General features: G+C 34.1%; 2 protein-coding genes across 3 annotated transcripts in view; one reads left to right on the forward strand and one right to left on the reverse strand.

The window, feature by feature from the left end:
* The first annotated feature begins 3,830 nt into the window (after positions 1–3,830).
* Positions 3,831–18,249, forward strand: part of LOC130820712 (uncharacterized) — a 60,123-nt gene continuing 45,704 nt past the window's right edge. Inside the window, exon 1 of one of the 2 annotated variants that reach the window (XM_057686211.1) lies at positions 3,831–4,031. The gene's annotated coding sequence lies outside the window, so the exon portion shown is untranslated. The remainder of the gene's footprint in view (positions 4,032–18,249) is intronic. The other variant, XM_057686202.1, reaches the window with a different exon arrangement.
* LOC130810007 (uncharacterized) lies at positions 17,652–18,176 on the reverse strand. The gene has a single exon (XM_057675907.1). It carries the CDS (start codon positions 18,174–18,176, stop codon positions 17,652–17,654), a length of 525 nt encoding a protein of 174 aa, XP_057531890.1.

The raw sequence follows: 18,249 nt of genomic DNA on the forward strand, positions 1-18,249 counted from the left end.
AATAGGGTTGTTTATGTAGATCATCGGGTGAATTTTGAATCTGATGTTTCGGGTTGATTAAAATCGAATCTTGTGTTCATGTTGGTTTTTTTACATAATGATTGATTCATTTTTTACGTCGGGCAAATAGAGTTCAAAATCATGTTAATTTCAAGTCATCGAATCTGTTTTAAACGTATCTCATCAAATACATATATAAGTTAAGTAGTGGCATTATTATCAAAAGCAATACTCATTCCTAATAAATTAAACTATTAATCAATCACCTAACCACGTAAGAGATAATGTTCTCCATCATTAATTATCAATTATGATTAAAAAAAATTGAAAGTTTATATGATATTGCTATTTGTTTTATAGATTCGTGATCTTCATTCAAACTGCCTTTTTCTCTATTTAAAAAAGCTCAATCTTCGATTAATAAATCAACTTTCTAAACGCAAGCCTAATGGTTCATTCAATATTCCACGCCCACCCTCACACTATAATTGATATTAAGTGGAATAAGGCTTGATTACTATTTACCAACTACTTGAGCATATGCCCGGAAAATAGTCTATTTGACACGCAAGAAAATAAAAAATGTCAATTGTCACTTTTTAAATTAGTAAACCCGACGATTTGATATTTATCCGACCTTTTAATATAATATTTTTAAATCTAAATTAAAAATAAATTTACAATTATATAAAATATAATATGGACAAAAAATTTAATTTTAAAGCGACCCTAAACAACTAACCCAAAATCAACCTAACGATCCGATGGAACATTTTTAATTAGTTATAGTGTTTTAGAAAATCTTATAGGTAAGCTCACTTTACAAAATCAATTGGGACATTGAATGAGAAGAATAGCTCACATAATGTTGAAATCTTAACTATATATTATATCTAGTGTTACTAATCAGTTGGTCTTGTATAGGAGACCGTATCACATATCATAAGACAAGTCTATATAATTAGTTTATTTCTTTAAGTGATCACTTTAAAATTATAAAAATGATCACTTTAAAACATTAACGGCCCGTTTGGTACATGGTATTAGAGGGCGGTAATGGTAATAAAATTAAGTAATAAAAAATTTGGTTGTTTGGATGCCTTCAATGGTAATGCATGGTAATAAAATAAGGTAATGAAATTACCAAAAAGGGCCATTTTTATTACCATGAAACAACCTGGTATTAGACCGTAATGGTAATAAAGTATTACTGTGGTAATAAAATAAGATAATGTTGTTTCGAGCTGAAGAAAAAAAATAATGAAGAAAAAAAGGTAATGTATGTAATTATCCAAAAAAATATTATTATTAAAAAAAGAATCATTAGATAGAATACTTTAGATATAATAATGCTTTTAGATACAAATATACAATAATAAAACTAAGAGTCATTACCATTTTTTATTACTAACAACCAAATGCAATCAATGGAATATTATCTTCCGTTACCATTCTTTAGTCATGCACACCAAACAAAAGAATCTTCATTACCAATTCTCATATCCATTCCTTCATTACTATTGCCATTACAACATTTCATTCCCATTACTTCATTACCATCAACCAAACGGGCCGTAAATGTATATTGACTCAACCAATATATATAGTCTTACCATGAAATTGTCTCATTTAAGAATTTATGATTACTATTTGCTTTTGGGATAGGGATCTAATCCAAAGTTCCACACAAACAATATCCTCATATCAATCATATCATCATATAATCATATAATTCAACAACCATCTTGCCACATGACAGTTGGAGAATTAGAGTTGTAAATGAATTTAATGATGCCACGTGACCTCTTTACAATTCATTTCAAAACATTCTAAAACTTTCCTAGCAAGCTAAATTACTCACAATTAATTATTAAGAACTATTATATTAAACATATTTTACAAGATACAAACGAGTACATTTGGCACTTTATCATTTTTCAAATCAATTTATTCATATTCATTCTTCATTTTCGCAAGTCTAACAAGATTAAATTATAATACAACAACCACTTTGCCACGTGTTACCTCTACGATGAGAGTTAAGAAGCTCTAATAATTTGCCATATGTCAGCTTGATATTAATCCTTGATTATTTAGTAGTTGTTTAAGCTTTTTCAAGAAATAAACTAAATATTATTTTTAAATTTTACTTTTATTTGCTTGTCCATGAGAAATCATGTGATCCTTGATTATTAAGATCTAATATTTTATACAATAATTTAATTTTAATAGTTTAGTAATGATTCAAACCTAAGAAAAATCATTCTCAAAATTAGCTACCATACTAAAGAAATTTTCTATCTATATAAAATATAATTCTAATTAGAGTCATGTTAGAAATACGATGAATAACGTTAATTATAGGAAAGCGTAAATTATATTTTTTAAAGGAAAGATAAAAGCTTAATTCAAATAAAAATAAAAATAAAATAAAATATCTAAATATTAAGTAGAAACATCAAATATAGAAAAAGTTAAATTCGAGAAAGAAATAATTTTATTTTTAAACTCAACAAAATGATTTAATATCAATTAAATGAATTAATTAATAACATTTTTATCATGAAATAAGGCCATAGTTTATTAATTATCAAATAATTAATAATTATGCTAAGAAAAATTATCAAAATAGTTAAATTACTTTATATATGAAAAGTTAAAAAAAAACTCGTACATTGCACGGGTATTATACTAGTTAAATTAATATAATAGCATTTGTTTTAGTAGTAATTGTTATTAGTTAATGAATCTATGATTGAATATGATGGGGGTATAATGAGTGCAAATGTGCAATTGATTTGAGGCTGAAAAAACTGAATGAAACAAAAACTTTTAGTTTTATTTCAATTTTTTTTTTTGAGTAATTATATTTTTTCTTTTTGGTTTGACTAAGTATGTGATTATTTTTTCAATCAAAGTGAGAAAGAAATTGTGAAAGTATATATAGATGATTATTTCAAGATTAATCATTTTAAGTAATAACTAACATAAATGATCATTTTAAGTATAAAGCTCTCTTATAAAACAAAAGATTGAGAAAATAGCAAAACAAGATTTGTCTCACATTAGTTGTGAAATTAAGCGTAAGTATATTGAGTATTCACTAATGAAAGTTAGTTTTCAAACATTCATTATTTGATAAATTATATTGGTTATAAATTTGGTGAAGTTAGTCAATAAACTAATAATATTTTGAAAAACTAATACTTACTATAAAATTCTTGAAGTTTCCACTTATTTTTAAACAAAAATCGATTCGGATTTACATTAGTTCAGTTAAAAATCGATTTGGGAATATAAAAGTTGAATATTAGGTTTAATAATTTGGGTGAACTTGCTTTTAGCCAAATCCAGTTCGATTTCTTGCATAATTCGGGTCGGATATGACTCGGTTTGGTTAATATTAGGTTTGAGTAATCTTGATTAGTTATACGCCGATTAAAAAATCGATCGCAATATAAATTCAGTTTTCTAATTTTCAATTAACCATCAATTTTGGTGTAACTTTGATTTTAAAGTTGTCATTTTACTTGTTCTTAAAAACATATTTTAAAGTCGAATTATTACTAATTTCGGTTCAAATCTTTAGATCGTGTACATTTTAACAACTCTACTCAAATCCAGTGCATTTTGAAACCATATTCACTCTTTGGTTGCAAGTATCATATTTTTGTGACTTTTTTAAATAATAGGATATGACGAGTCAGGATATAATAGACTGTCACTCCCCCAAGTACATCCTACTCCTAGTAAATTTATCAGCCACTTATAAAAAGGTCGACTTTTAGTCCCGGTTCCTGTTCTACTCATTCTTTGTAATTTGAATTTAAATCTCAGCAAAGAGACGTTGCAAACTTTTTGTAACTATAAAATTACATCCTGCGTTTAAAATTTAATCAATGCTAGCTCTCCTATTGAATGCTACACAAAACCCAGTAGGCCAGAGTAGTATAAACGTTGCCCACCATTGTTAGGAAAGAGAAAAACAAGCACATTGAGATTTTGGAGAATCCTTCTTACATCCTATCATTGTAAGTTTTCATCACTTTTTCTCTTTAATTGAAATCGTATTTTCATAAGTGAAGTAATTAAATGTTGTTTTGTTGGTTAATTTGCTGAATTTGGGGTAATGTAGGGGATGGGTTTTTGTTGATCATGTGATTTGTGAATGGGTAACTGTGGCTATTTTAGTTAGTAGAATGAAGCCAATTTGCTTAATTGTGAAGATGAAATTGATTTTCATTTCCAAATTATGCGCCTGTGTATGTGGGTGTTAGAAATCAAAATTTGTTGTTGAATCTTGTTATCTTTTAAAGATTTGATGAAAGGAATTCGTACTTTTAATAACTTGTCGATCCTTTTATTGACAAGTTATGCAATTTGTCGATCCTTATTTTAAATTGGGATTAATCGCTCTATTCTATAGATTAATTTTTACTCACTAATCACCGTGATAGATGTAAAAAATGCAAATGAAATCCTAAATATGTTTCTAGACATTAATTAAAAGAGAGACTGTGAAAATTAAAATCAAATAATGATAATAACGGTTTGAAAAAAATAATAACTACAAATAAAAATTACAACTTTATTCAATTAGATCTAAAATAAAAAAATGTAACTGAAATAATTGAGAAGAAAAACTTAACCATAAAGAAAATTACAGTGGATCCAATAGTTTAAAAACTTAAACCAAACTTCTTTTTTAGACAACTAATACTTGTCTTTCAAGTCTCTTATTTTAAACCTAAATAATAAAAATAATTAATTAAAACTAAATAAATAAATAAATAAATAATTCATAGAAAATTAGAAAAACGATTTAAACATGTGAAAACAGAGAGTAACGATTCGTCACTTTTAGCGATGAATCGTCGCGTTTTTCTGGACTAACAAACTTCAAACGATTGTCATATCTTGCTCGGGTGTCAAACTCAGGCATATGACGTATCTAGGCATGGCCACAGTCCGGGTTGGGCCGGTTTCGTTTCGGTTCCACCCGGTTCCGGTTCCATTTGGAACCTATCGCGAATGGTTTCGGTTCCGGGCGGTTCATGAGGCGGTTCCAACTCGCGGGACGGGCGGGTCGGAACGTCGGTCTCATTTTTATTTTTCCTTTAAATATTTATATAATGTAAAACTAGTATAATATTGCGGACGTACCTTTGATGATTACGTGATTATTAGCGAAATTCATTGCTTGTCAAGTTGTCATCGTTATTAAAATATTTACTAAAAAGAATGAAAAAAATAAATTAATAAGAAACGAATCAACGATAATGTCGATAAAGATGATTAATAAAAAAAAGGAGAAAATGGACTTGAACCTAGTACCCAAATGAATATTAAGCTGCCTACGTATCCCGAAGGAATCAAAGTCCACGTAGTTCTTTGTCATACATTTTATTTGTAGTTGTTGAATGTTAATTTATCGTTGTCCGATGGATCCTATTCGTCTTCGTCTTCGACATCATCATCTGGTTGGTTAGATGCTTCCGCTGACTCTCCTCTTGATGATGATGCAGATGTCCATCATCATCCATGGATCATCATCATCGCCTTGATCATCATCATTCCTTAGTCCTTGTGTTCGAATCTCCGCTTGATCCCAATCTTTCTTGCAAACTCATATTTGAATACTATGTGGAGCAAGACGAGATCTCTTTTCGTCCAAAACTCTTCTACCTGCACTAAAAGCAGACTCCGACGCAATTGTTGACGCAGGAATTGCAAGGATATCCTTTGCAATTCTCGATAAAATGGGAATTTTACAGATTTTTCTTTCCACCACTCTAAAATATTATAGCTACCTTGGTCTATTTCAAAGTGGTATTTAAGATAACTTTCTAATTCTAAATATGAGGTAGAGGGTGAAGAAGAAGATGATCCTATAAAACTATCATCTTGACTCATTATATTAGCTATTACCGAATTATAATAAGAGGGATGTGCCGAAATGCTAGCACGCCTAGACGTATCGCGTTTTGGGTTATATACACTAGCGTAATAATCATAGAGTTCTGCTAAATATTTTTTACATGTTTCAACATAATTATGTACATCATTAGGCGGGCGATCTAACGATTGGTAGTAAAATCCTATTACTTTAGTAAGGACTTCAGTTTTAAAACATGGGTCTAAAATGGTTGCAATTCCATAAATATAAGGAAAATCGGTAAAATATGTCTTCCATTTTTCCATCATATCTGCAAGAATCGGCTTCAAATATGGGTTAGTATCATCATGCGTATGTTTAAGGAGATGATAAAAAATAATAATACACTCACTTATTACTAAGTGAACGTTCGGTTCATAAACATATGAAAAAATCTTAGTTGCGTGGTCATATGCTTCTAATATATTATGTACACCTATAGCTAATTCCAAAGTGTCATCAGCTATATAGCTATCTGTACACTCACTATACAGTTGTGTTATAACTGGACGATAAGCTATCGCCTTTCTTAATAAATCGTTGGTTGAGCCCCAACGTGTAGGAGTATCCAATGACCAATACACTTTTTTTAGTTGATATTGGTCACATAATTGTTTATATCGTCTCTTTATCTTTCCAATCCTAAGCCACTTCACTATATCTCTAATTGGTTTTAATAAATCGCTTAATTGTTTTATACCTGCTTGGCAAGATAAGTTAACTATATGCGCACAACAACGTATGTGTAATAAGCTACCCCCAAGGATAAAACTAAATGCAAGTTCGTTATACAAAAGTTCTATACATTTAATGTTAGCGGTTGCATTATCAATTGAACAACAAAATATCTTATCTAATAAGTTCCATTCTCTACATATCTCTACTAATCTATATTTTATGTTTTCACCGGTATGTCTTTCTGGCATTGTCTCAAAAGCAATTATTCTTTTTTGAATAATCCAATTTTGATCTATCCAATGTGCTGTTACACACATATAAGATTCTAAATGTGGGGAGCAGACCAAATGTCAGTTGTTATGCTAACCCTACCATTAAAAGATTTAAACATTTCAACTAATTCATAACGCATTGATTCATATAATTTAATTGTGCGTCTTTTAAGAGTGCTCCTAGGGATTGCTCTATATTGTGGTTGCAAAGTTTTTCTTGTGTAACGCTCGTATGCTCTACTTTCACCATGGTTAAATGGAAATTCATTACAAATTACATACTTAGAAAATTCATCAATCATATCATTACGATTATATCTAAAAGGCATACCTGTGCTGCGAATGTCCCACTGTGTCTGTCGGCTTCCACTTGTGGTCCCGCTGCCGCTTGCTGCATGAGTTTCTTTTGTGATTCCATGCTTCTTTGCAAAATGTTTGTTAAAAGATCCCGCACCACCACCTAACACGTATTAACAAAACACAATAAATAAATTTTTATAATATATGAATATATAATGTATGTATAAAAAACTCAAAAAAGTATTTACTTCTGGCGAAACTGTATGAAACTAAGGGCTTTACTCCTTGACTTTCACAAATTTGACAAGTGCATAATATATTTGGATTGTCGGTTGGTTCTTTTGTGAAATACGACCAAACATGCGAAACAGCTCTACCACTAGGAGGTGGCATTGCCGGAAAAGGTTGTCTTACTGGTTCATCTTCATCTAAATAAATAATTTAAAATTATAAAACTATAATTAAATAAATAAATAATATAAAATTTAATTAATTTGAAGAATAAAATTATAAAACTAACCGTTTGGAAATTGACTCGTTTACCACGAGCTTTTCTTTGTTGTTGTTGTTCTCCTTGTTCTTCATGTGATCTTGTTGATGACTGTCGAGATATATGTATCCCAATAGGGGTCGTTGGTTCCTCTTCTTGTTCTTCTTCTTCATCAATTTGTATTTCTCTTTCCACTTCTTCTGCATAATTATGTAATTCTGGGTCGTACCCTTCTTTGGTTCATAATTATAATTACTAATAAAAGGTGTTGTTGATACCGACGGAGTAGAAGTAACCTTTCTTTTGGAGGAGCTGGAACCTCCCAATGATTTTGCTACTTTAGTAACTTTTTTTGAGGCTTTTTTAAAAAATGAAGACATGATTGATAATATTGAAATAATAATAGAATTAAGAAATAAATAAATAATTAATAAACTAATTATGTAATTAACTAAATTAAGAAATAATTTAAAGACTAATTATGTAATTAAGAGAATAATTGCGTAATAAAAGAATTAAGTAGAGAGAGTAGGAGAAGAGATGAGTTGTGAATGAAAATGATTGAAAGTGGTGGGTATTTATAAAAAAAATTGCAACGGCTAGTTTTTCACGGTTCCGGTTCCATGGAACCGGTGGGCCGGTTCACCCGGACCGGTCCCGGTTCCGGTTCCATGGAACCGTTGGACCGGTTCAACCAGACCGGTCCCGGTTCCGGTTCCAAACCGCGGTTTTTAGGTCCGGTTCATGAACTTTTTTTCCGGCGGTTTCACGGTTTCGGAAACTTTTTTTCCAGCGGTTTCACGGTTCCGCGGTTCGGGGCGGTTTGGAACCTGTCGCAAATGGTTCCGGTTCCAAGCGGTTCGGGACCGGTTCGGTTCCGGGTAACCCGCCCCGTGGCCATGCCTAGGTCCGGTCCACCCGCACCGGTTTCACTTCCGGCCCGCGGTTCTTAGGTCCGGTTCAAGCAGTTTTTTCCGGCGGTTTCACGGTTTAAAATATGTTAAACTCAAAAATTTATAGACTATTAGAGTTAAGTTATATTTACACTATGTTTTTTAATAAGGAAAAATTGTCCAGAATAATCTCATCTAGTGCTCATCTGCTGTGAATAATCTCCACTATTGATTATTTCTAAGTAATTCAACCTTTGTATATTATTTGCTAACAACACTCTTTCCATGATTGATGAATTTTCTAAAAATGTGATTTTTAATGAGTTGCCATTTAGCCATGGTGAAAGTCTAGTATTACACTAGAAAAACATTGCAACCACAATGTAGAGTAATCTCTAGGAACACTCTTAAATGACGCACAATAAAATTAAATGAATATAAGCGCTATGAATTAGTAGAAATGTTTAAATCTTTTAATGATAGGGTTAGCATAATAATTGATATTTGGTCTGCTACTCTATATTTAGATCCTTATATGTCAGTAACAGCACATAGGATAGATCATAATTGGTTTATTCAAAAAAGAATAATTGCTTTTGAGTTAATGCTCGAAATACTGATTTGTAAAAAATATTGATCAATAGAGATTTGTAAAAAATGGAATTTGTTGGTTAAGATAATTTGTTCTACCGATAATGCAACCGCACATTGAATGCGTCGAACATCTGTATAACGAACCTACATTTAGTTTTATCCTTGGGGGTAATTATTACACGTACGTTGTTGTGCTCATATAGTAAACTTATTTTGCCAAGCAGGTTTAAAACAATTAAGAGATTTATTAGATCTCATTAGAGACATAGTGAAGTGGCTTAGAGTTGGACAAGTAAAGAGAAGATATAAGTAATTATGTGACCATTATCAACTTAAAAAAGTGTATTGGTTAATAGATATTCCTACACGTTGGGGCTCAACCCACGATTTATTAAAAAAAACGATTGATTATTGTCCAGTTATAACACAACTTTATAGTGAGTGTACAGTAGCTATATAAGTGATGACACACGGGAACTAGCTATAGGTGTACAGAAAATATTAGAAGCGTATGACCACGCAACTAAGATTTTTTCATATGTTTACGAACCAAACGTCCACTTAGTAATAAGTGAATGTATTACTATTTTTTATCATCTTTTTAAACATTCGCATGATGACTAACACATATTTAAAGCCGATTCTTGTAGATATGATTGACAAGTGAAAGACATATTTTACTGCTTTTTCTTTTATTTATGGAATTGCGACAATTTTAGACCCATGTTTTAAGACAGAAGTCCTTACTAAAGTAATTGGATTTTACTACCAATCATTAAATTTCCCGTCTACTGATGTACATAATTATGTTGGAACTTGTAAAAAACTTTTAGCAGAACTTTATGTTACTATGTAGTGTATATAACCCAAGTCGCGATACGTCTAGGCGTGCTAACGTCTCGACACGTCCCTCTTATTATAATTCCGTAATAGCTAACATAATAAGCCAAGGTGATAGTTTTGTAGGACCATCTTCTTCCTCACCCTCCGCTTTATATCTAGAATTAGATAATTATCTTAAACATCACTTTGAAATTGACCAAGGTAGCTACAATGTTTTAGAATGGTGGAAAGAAAAATTTATAAAATTTCCCATATTATGGAGAATTGCAAAGGGTATCCTTGCAATTTCTGCTTCTACGATTGCGTCGGAGTCTGATTTTAGTACAGGTAGAAGAGTTCTAGATGAAAAGAGATCTCGTCTTGCTCCACATACTATTCAATATGTGTTTGTAAGAAAGATTGGGATCAAGCGGAGCTCCGAATATAAAGACTCAAGAACGATGATGGTCAAGACGATGATGATGGATACATCTGCATCATCGTCAGGAGGAGTTTCAGCGGAAGTATCTAAGCTACAAGATGATGATGACAAAGACGAATAGGATCATGAATATCGGACAACGATCAATCAACATTCAATAACTACAAATAAAAGGTATGACAAAGAACTACGTGGGCTTTGATTCCTTCGGGATACGTAGGCAGCTTAATATTCCTTCGGGATACTAGGTTCAAGTCTATTTTCTCCCTTTTTTTTTATTAATCATCTTTGTCGTTTCTGTTTAGTAAATATTTTAATAACAATGACAAGCAATGAACTTCGCTAATAATCAAGTAATCATCAAAGGTTCGTCCGCATTATTATTGTATTTTTATATTATATTTAAAGAAAAAATAAGAATGGAACCGATGGTCCGGCCCGCCTGACCCGGGAGTTAGAACCGCCTCATGAACCGCCAAGGAACCGTTTGGAACCGCCCGAAACCGGAGCCGAAATTGGAAACGTTCGAATCAGGTTCCAGATGGAATCGGAATCAGGTGGAACCGGAACCGGAACCGGAATCAAAACGGAACCTGCCTAACCCGGATATGTAATAACCTTTTTTAACAGATCATGAGTCGAGCTCTAATGTGTCTGAGTATCTAATGACCAATATACCTTTTTAAGTCCATAATCGTCACATAATTGTCTATATCCACTAGTAGAAAAAACCTCGTTTGCTGCGGTTTTTTGGCCATTTTTGGCTGCGGTTTTGGCCCCCAGCAATAGTGATAGCAGCAAATGTCCTACTTTAAATGCTGCGGTTAAAAACCGCAGCAAAAAAGGGAATTATTTGCTGCGGTTTTCACCGCAGCAAATAAGAAGGGGTATTTGCTGCGGTCAGAGGCGAAACCGCAGCAAATAAGGAGGGCATTATTTGCTGCGGTTTTGCCTCTGACCGCAGCAAATACTTCTATTTTTTTTCTTTTTTTGTTTTATCCTTATAATAATCCAATAATAATACAATGTAATAACAGTGATTAATCCAATGATAATCACAGATAATCAACAATAATCTCTTTGTAATAATAAACTCTCGCTCGTATATATAATATAATATTATGTACGTATGTATATATATATATATATATATATATATATATATATATATATATATGTATATATATATATATATGTATATATATATATATATATGTATATATATATATATATGTATATATATATATATATATATGTATATATATATATATATGTATATATATATATATATGTATATATATATATATATGTATATATATATATATGTATGTATATATATATATATGTATGTATATATATATATAATATACATGAAAGTCCTAAAAAATAATCTATACTAATTACAATTTATCAAGGACAAATATTAGCAAGATACGCGGCAATCTTGTCTTTTAATTCGCGCATCTCTCCACTTCTCAAAGGGTGTGTTTCTCTTGGAATGTCGTCTAAAACCTATAATATAATATAAAAATAAAAGATTAATATATAAACATTAGATTTTACTAATAATTATTTAAGAACGTAACAAATACTTACGACATCTATATTTTCGACTTCAAACTCCTTCACAGATTTTATAATATCGTTCATGTACTTCAGCGCGTAGTAGCAGCATTCAACGGAAGAAGAACGTTGATGAAAGCACTAAGAGAAAATAGATGTTAGTGTCAAAAACGGTTAAAAACGCATAAAATCGCAACTTAATACATAATTTCTAGCATATGACTACGATTTTCAATTCTAACCACTTCAACACAATAATATATACCAAAAAGTGTTGTGTGCCAAGTTTCGTGCATAACAAACCAAGTTTGAGCTACTTTACGCGCGAAATTGACAAAAACGCTTAAAAACGCATAAAATCGCAACTTAACACGTAATTTCTAGCATATGACTATGATTTTCAATTCTATCCACTTCAACACAATAATATAAACTAAAGAGTGTTGTGTGCCAAGTTTCGTGCAAATCTGATACAAATGTGGTTGTATGAAATGAAGATACCAAAGGAGCCCACACAAGGTTGCATACAGACCTCACGACACAACAGCAAACTGGTGACCAGACCACCTTGCACGACACGTGGAGACTAAACCTATGCATCCAGGACCTAGCCTAAGTGGAAATGGAATCTCGGTACTTGGATCTAGCTATCAAGGTCCTTAAACCATTCTAACAATCCCCGTGGACTCCTAGAAGCTGAGCTGAAGGAGGGCTGCTGGACAGTTTGCTAGATCAGAATTGTCTAATTGTTTGTGGTTGTTTCGTGTTCTTTTCATGATCATTTGTAGTTTTTGTCTGTGTCATTAACCAAAGCTTCCGCACAACATTAATCCTTGCATAACCAAGGCCTTAATCAGCCCCGGTTTCGCATCAAAACTAAGTTTGAGCTACTTTATGCGCAAAAGTGTTAAAAACGTTTAAAAACGCATAAAATCGCAACTTAACACATAATTTCTAGCATATGACTACGATTTTCAATTCTAACAACTTCAACACAATAATATATACCAACTAGTGTTGTGTGTCAAGTTTTGTGCAAAACAAACCAAGTTTGAGCTACTTTACGCGTGAAAGTGCAAAAAACGGTTAAAAACGCATAAAATCGCAACTTAACACGTAATTTCTAGCATATGACTATGATTTTCAATTCTAACCACTTCAACACAATAATATATACCAAATAGTGTTGTGTGCCTAGTTTCGTGCATAACAAACCAAGTTTGAGCTACTTTACACGCGAAATTGACAAAAACGCTTAAAAACGCAACTTAACACGTAATTTCTAGCATATGACTATGATTTTCATATCATCCACTTTAACACAATAATATATACCAAAGAGTGTTGTGTGCCAAGTTTCGTGCAAATCTGATACAAATGTGGTTGTATGAAATGAAGATACCAAAGGAGCCCACACAAGGCTGCATACAGACCTCACGACATAGCAGCAAACTAGTGACCAGACCACCTTGCACGACACGTGGAGACTAAACCTATGCATCCAGGACCTAGGCTAAAGTGGAAATGGAATCTCGGTACTTGGATCTAGCTATCAAGGTCCTTAAACCATTCTAACAATCCCCGTGGACTCCTAGAAGCTGAGCTGAAGGAGGGCTGCACACAAGGCTGCATATAGACCTCACGACACAACAGCAAACTAGTGACCAGACCACCTTGCTCGACATGTGGAGACTAAACCTATGCATCCAGGACCTAGGCTAAAGTGGAAATGGAATCTCGGTACTTGGATCTAGCTATCAAGGTCCTTAAACCATTCTAACAATCCCCGTGGACTCCTAGAAGCTAATCTGAAGGAGAGCTGCTCGACAGTTTGCTAGATCAGAATTGTCTAAGTATTATGTGTTTAGATGCAAGGGAATTAATCAAAGCAGTCTGAATGTATGCTCTGACGTCATCTGGATCATTTACACATTTACTACCCGAAATCGACTCAGGACAAAACCATCCAATTTTTATTGGAGGTTCACAAGAATTTAGCTCCTTGTAAGCCGCACTAAACTCACAAATAAGAAAATTTTGTTAGTAATTCGGTTATTAAAACAATTAAACAACAATGCCTAACTTGTTGAGCATCTCTCCTCTCAAAAATTGCCCGATGTCACTAGGACCAATAATTACAAACGGGCTCTCTAAAAAGCAGTATTGCTCCTTCAGCAGGTTCAGAATGAGTGGGTCCTTCTCACGTATGCGAGATGCACAATAATGCAGCCATTTGCAATCTTGAGAGAGATCTTTTAGCTCATCATCAGTCAATATTGGAGTGCTTGGCATCAACTTTGACCCAGTTGACACCTTTGCTGAGGAATCGACCTCTCTCAAAGATCCCTTTGGACTCTTTTGCTATTTCAATTTATACAATTAAATTAGTGTGAGCATGCAATTAAAAAAATAAAAAAATAAGGTACAAATGATTCTTACCATGTTAGTGAATCGGACCCAAGCATATGACCATGTGATGAAACTACCTAGAGCGTGTGAGAGTTTCTCAAGGCTCCATGCTGGCATTGGAACCGGGAGTGAGAAATCTTCAAACTCCTTTACAATAGTTTCCACGACCACACTGATGTGGCCACTTGTAACAGGCATTGAATGCACTGTTTGGCTCTCTTTGTTTGGCTGGGCCACACCATATGCAACCACAGTTAAGTTGCCATCACTAGCAACACCTAACTGAGGCAGCAAAAGAGAACAAGGAGTTGCCTCCTGAAAATTGTGTCGTTTTGTATAATAAGCATCATAATAAAATATTAAAACGCGTTGCAGTTTAAATTAATAAGTGCTTATATATTTAAAAACTATGTACCTGTAGCACTGGCTCTGGAGTTGGCTCCGGATTTTGAGCAACGAAGTTTATGTTCTCCGGTGTGGGGTTTTCCCCTTCAGGGGTATTAGTAATGAGCTGGGGTGCTACAGGGGTAATGGGCTCGGGTGTTGGCTCGACCGAAGCGTTAGGATCCCCATGTTGACTTTCCTGATCCTCGACAATCAGGTTTGCCAAGTCAACAATGGGTGCTCCCATCTTCTGCAACACGGCGGCCAGCTTGGCGAGAACGTCCTTCTTAATCTCCGCTCGGAGGGTTGCTACTTCATCCCGCAGCGCCGTTCGTGATTGAGTAGCAACACACTCTTTGCCGAATGCCTTCTGTAACCCCACGCGGACGTCTCCTTTTTTGACTACCCGTCCACTATGGTCTTTCCCTAAGACCATATGCAATGCGTTAACATTGCCTCTTGGGGTGAACTCCCCCGTAGCTTCTTTTTCCTTCCAGCACATCTGTTCAAACAAAAAGTGACATATATAGCAATTTGTATAATTACATCAAAGCCAAAGAATACAAAACAAATCAAGAATATACTTAATAATTTCAAAACTCACCACACCATCAGCAACCTTCTTCGTTCCTGGATCATTAATGGTAAATTTACCACTTGCATCTCGGAAATGAAGCCCGCAATAGCAATCACGCACCCGATCTCCAGCAGGAGTATTCACGGATGCGGAGGTAGTCGTAGATGAGGGCGTGGATGAACTTTGATTGGGGTATAAACCCGCATCCACCCACTCTTTTCGGACCTCATCGTACGTTTTCTGGCCCAAGCGATGGTAAGACTTACTTTTGCTTGCAGAATCAGAATCTTTACCACGATTTTCCCAATTAATCAATAGAAATCGAATGTCATGTATTAGTTTAATGACTGAATCAAAAGAAGTAAATTCAAATTGGTAAACTATAATAAAATATGAAATACTTACAACTTCTATGGGAGTTGTTCTTTTGGCAACAAAGGCCTCCCAATCCCTCTTCGATATGTGACCCCATATTTCGTAGGGCATCTTCGAAAGTGATTGCTCTCCACCTTCGTTTCCCGTTTTGACCTTTTTGGTCGTACGGGCACGCCTCTTCGTAATTCAGCCAGTTACTAGCTTGGATTTGAAATCTCTGAATCTTTCAGCAACAGCTGAAAGAAACACAATCTTCTTGTCCTCATCGCTCTCAATGTGGAAAAGATGCTACAAAAAAAAATATATTTATTACTGTCAATCAAATTAATTTTAAAATGAAACTAAATGAGTAAAAATAGTAAAGTTGCTTACCACAGTCTCATTCCATAGAGAGTTCTTCAAACCCTCTAGAACCTCGTTCCATGCATGCAATATAGAAAGCTTACGGATACATAGACCCACTTATTTTCCATATTGCCTACGCCATTTTTCGCAGGGTTGACCCAATGCATTGTATTCCAAATGCATGGGTTCTGTGACTTTGAGGTTTTTCGTAGGACCTCGCCCTTTTCTTTTCTTACTGGTAGTGGGAGCATCCATTGGTGGGGCGTCTTCAGTCTCAAAATCATTGTCAATCAGTGGAGCGTCTTCAGCCATACGCTCGTATCTCACAATTTGGTCCTCTTTGCTGTCATAACTACGATGCTCATTATCCGAGGTCTCAATCTCGGGGACAATTTCGTCTCTGAATAGATGCATTGTATATCAGTATCTGAAAGAGTATGAATAGAAATATATTAGAACATAAGCTAAGTAATATTAAGAATATGACTATGATTTACAATTCTAATACGTTCAACACAATAATATATAACAAATAGTGTTATGTGCAAAGTTTCATGTAAAACAAACCAAGTGCCAAAAAAACTTTAAAAGCTTTAAATTCATACCTTGTGAATCACTTAATTCAAATATATTCCTTCCGTGTGATTTACACGCATATAACCAACATCTACATCATCTACATCATCTTGATCCACTGATTTTTGATTGATAAAGGGAGGGGAGTCTTCAAAAGCTTCATATTCTTCCTCAATCTCAAAATCACCTATACCAAGGATGCTTCTTTTTCCAGGTACAACAATAGACCATTTTTTATCAGACGAGTCTACAATGTAGAATACTTGCTTGGCTTGTGTGGCTAGTATGAATGGCTCCTCACTATCACGCAAACGAGCTAAGTCTACAAGAGTGAATCCACAAGGGTCGTCATTTTTTATGCATCGTCGATTATTATCTACACACTTACATTTGAAAAGACTAATATTGAAAGTAGAGTAGTCAAGCTCCCATATTTCATGTACCCGCCCGTAGTATACCAATTTAGCATCAACCGACACTTGATCCTTCGCACTCGCGTAAAATGTAGATGACGCCAAAATAGAAACCCCACTATTCTGTACAGGGGCGGACCCACTTGATTGACAAGGGGGTACGGTTGTACCCTCAGTTTGAAAAATTAAAAAGAGGAACAAAAAAAAAAAATTAAAACAAAAAACACGGGAAAAAGAACAGAAAAGAAAGAAAGAGAAAATTAGAAAACCAAAACAAACCCTTTCGATTTTTGAATCCCCTTTCTCTCAGACTCTAAATCTCGATCTCCTTCGACTCCTTGGACGGTTGGACCCGTCGGCGACCACTGGACCACGCCTCGAGGCTCGAGCAGTAAGCCAGTAAAGCCCTCGACGGCTCGACGTACCTCCGCGGCTCAACACAGCCAACTCGCAAGTCGCAAACGACGCGAAGACTGCTCCCTCGCCGGCTCGCCGCCCTGTTGTCAACCCACGTCGTACCTCCGGCGCTCCCCGCTCCCTGCCTCCCCAGTGCCACCGCCATCACGCCGTACGTTTATGAACCCTAATTATAATTTCTTTGATCGTTTAACATAGCATCCAAGAACACATCGAGTTGAAGATCAAGAGCCGTTAAATCATTACATGAAAACTCCTCGGGATATAAAGAAGCAAGTTTAAGTATCTTCTCTTTATCAAAAGATGAAAAGTTACCTTGAGGACTTAGAGAGACCATGCATGTAAGTAACTCCATGTTAATCTCATTAAAACAGTTATCAAGCTCTTGAAGATGCAAATCAATTACTTCCAAAAAGATTCCAACCCGAAAATGATGTAGATTTGTAGCTTGTTGAACAAAACGTCTTCCTCTTCCTTGAGGCACATAATAAGCATCCATAGATGGAACATCAATCTCGTGTTTAGTACAAAATGTAATAACTTTTTTTAAGAGATTATCACATCCTTCATCTCTCATCTTTTGCAACACATTTTTTGTAGTACTAACAAGTCTAATGGCATTAACAATATCTTGTTCCTTTCTTTGTAAAGCAATACATAAATCATTAGTGTAGCCAAAGATAATCAACATCAAATGAGCCACAAAAACAAAATCGAATGACTCCAAAAATCCCGAAACAATTTGAGCTTTGAACTTATCGTCC

This window comes from Amaranthus tricolor, chromosome 1, assembly GCF_026212465.1.
Source record: "Amaranthus tricolor cultivar Red isolate AtriRed21 chromosome 1, ASM2621246v1, whole genome shotgun sequence".
In the NCBI taxonomy this organism is placed as follows: Eukaryota; Viridiplantae; Streptophyta; class Magnoliopsida; order Caryophyllales; family Amaranthaceae; genus Amaranthus; species Amaranthus tricolor.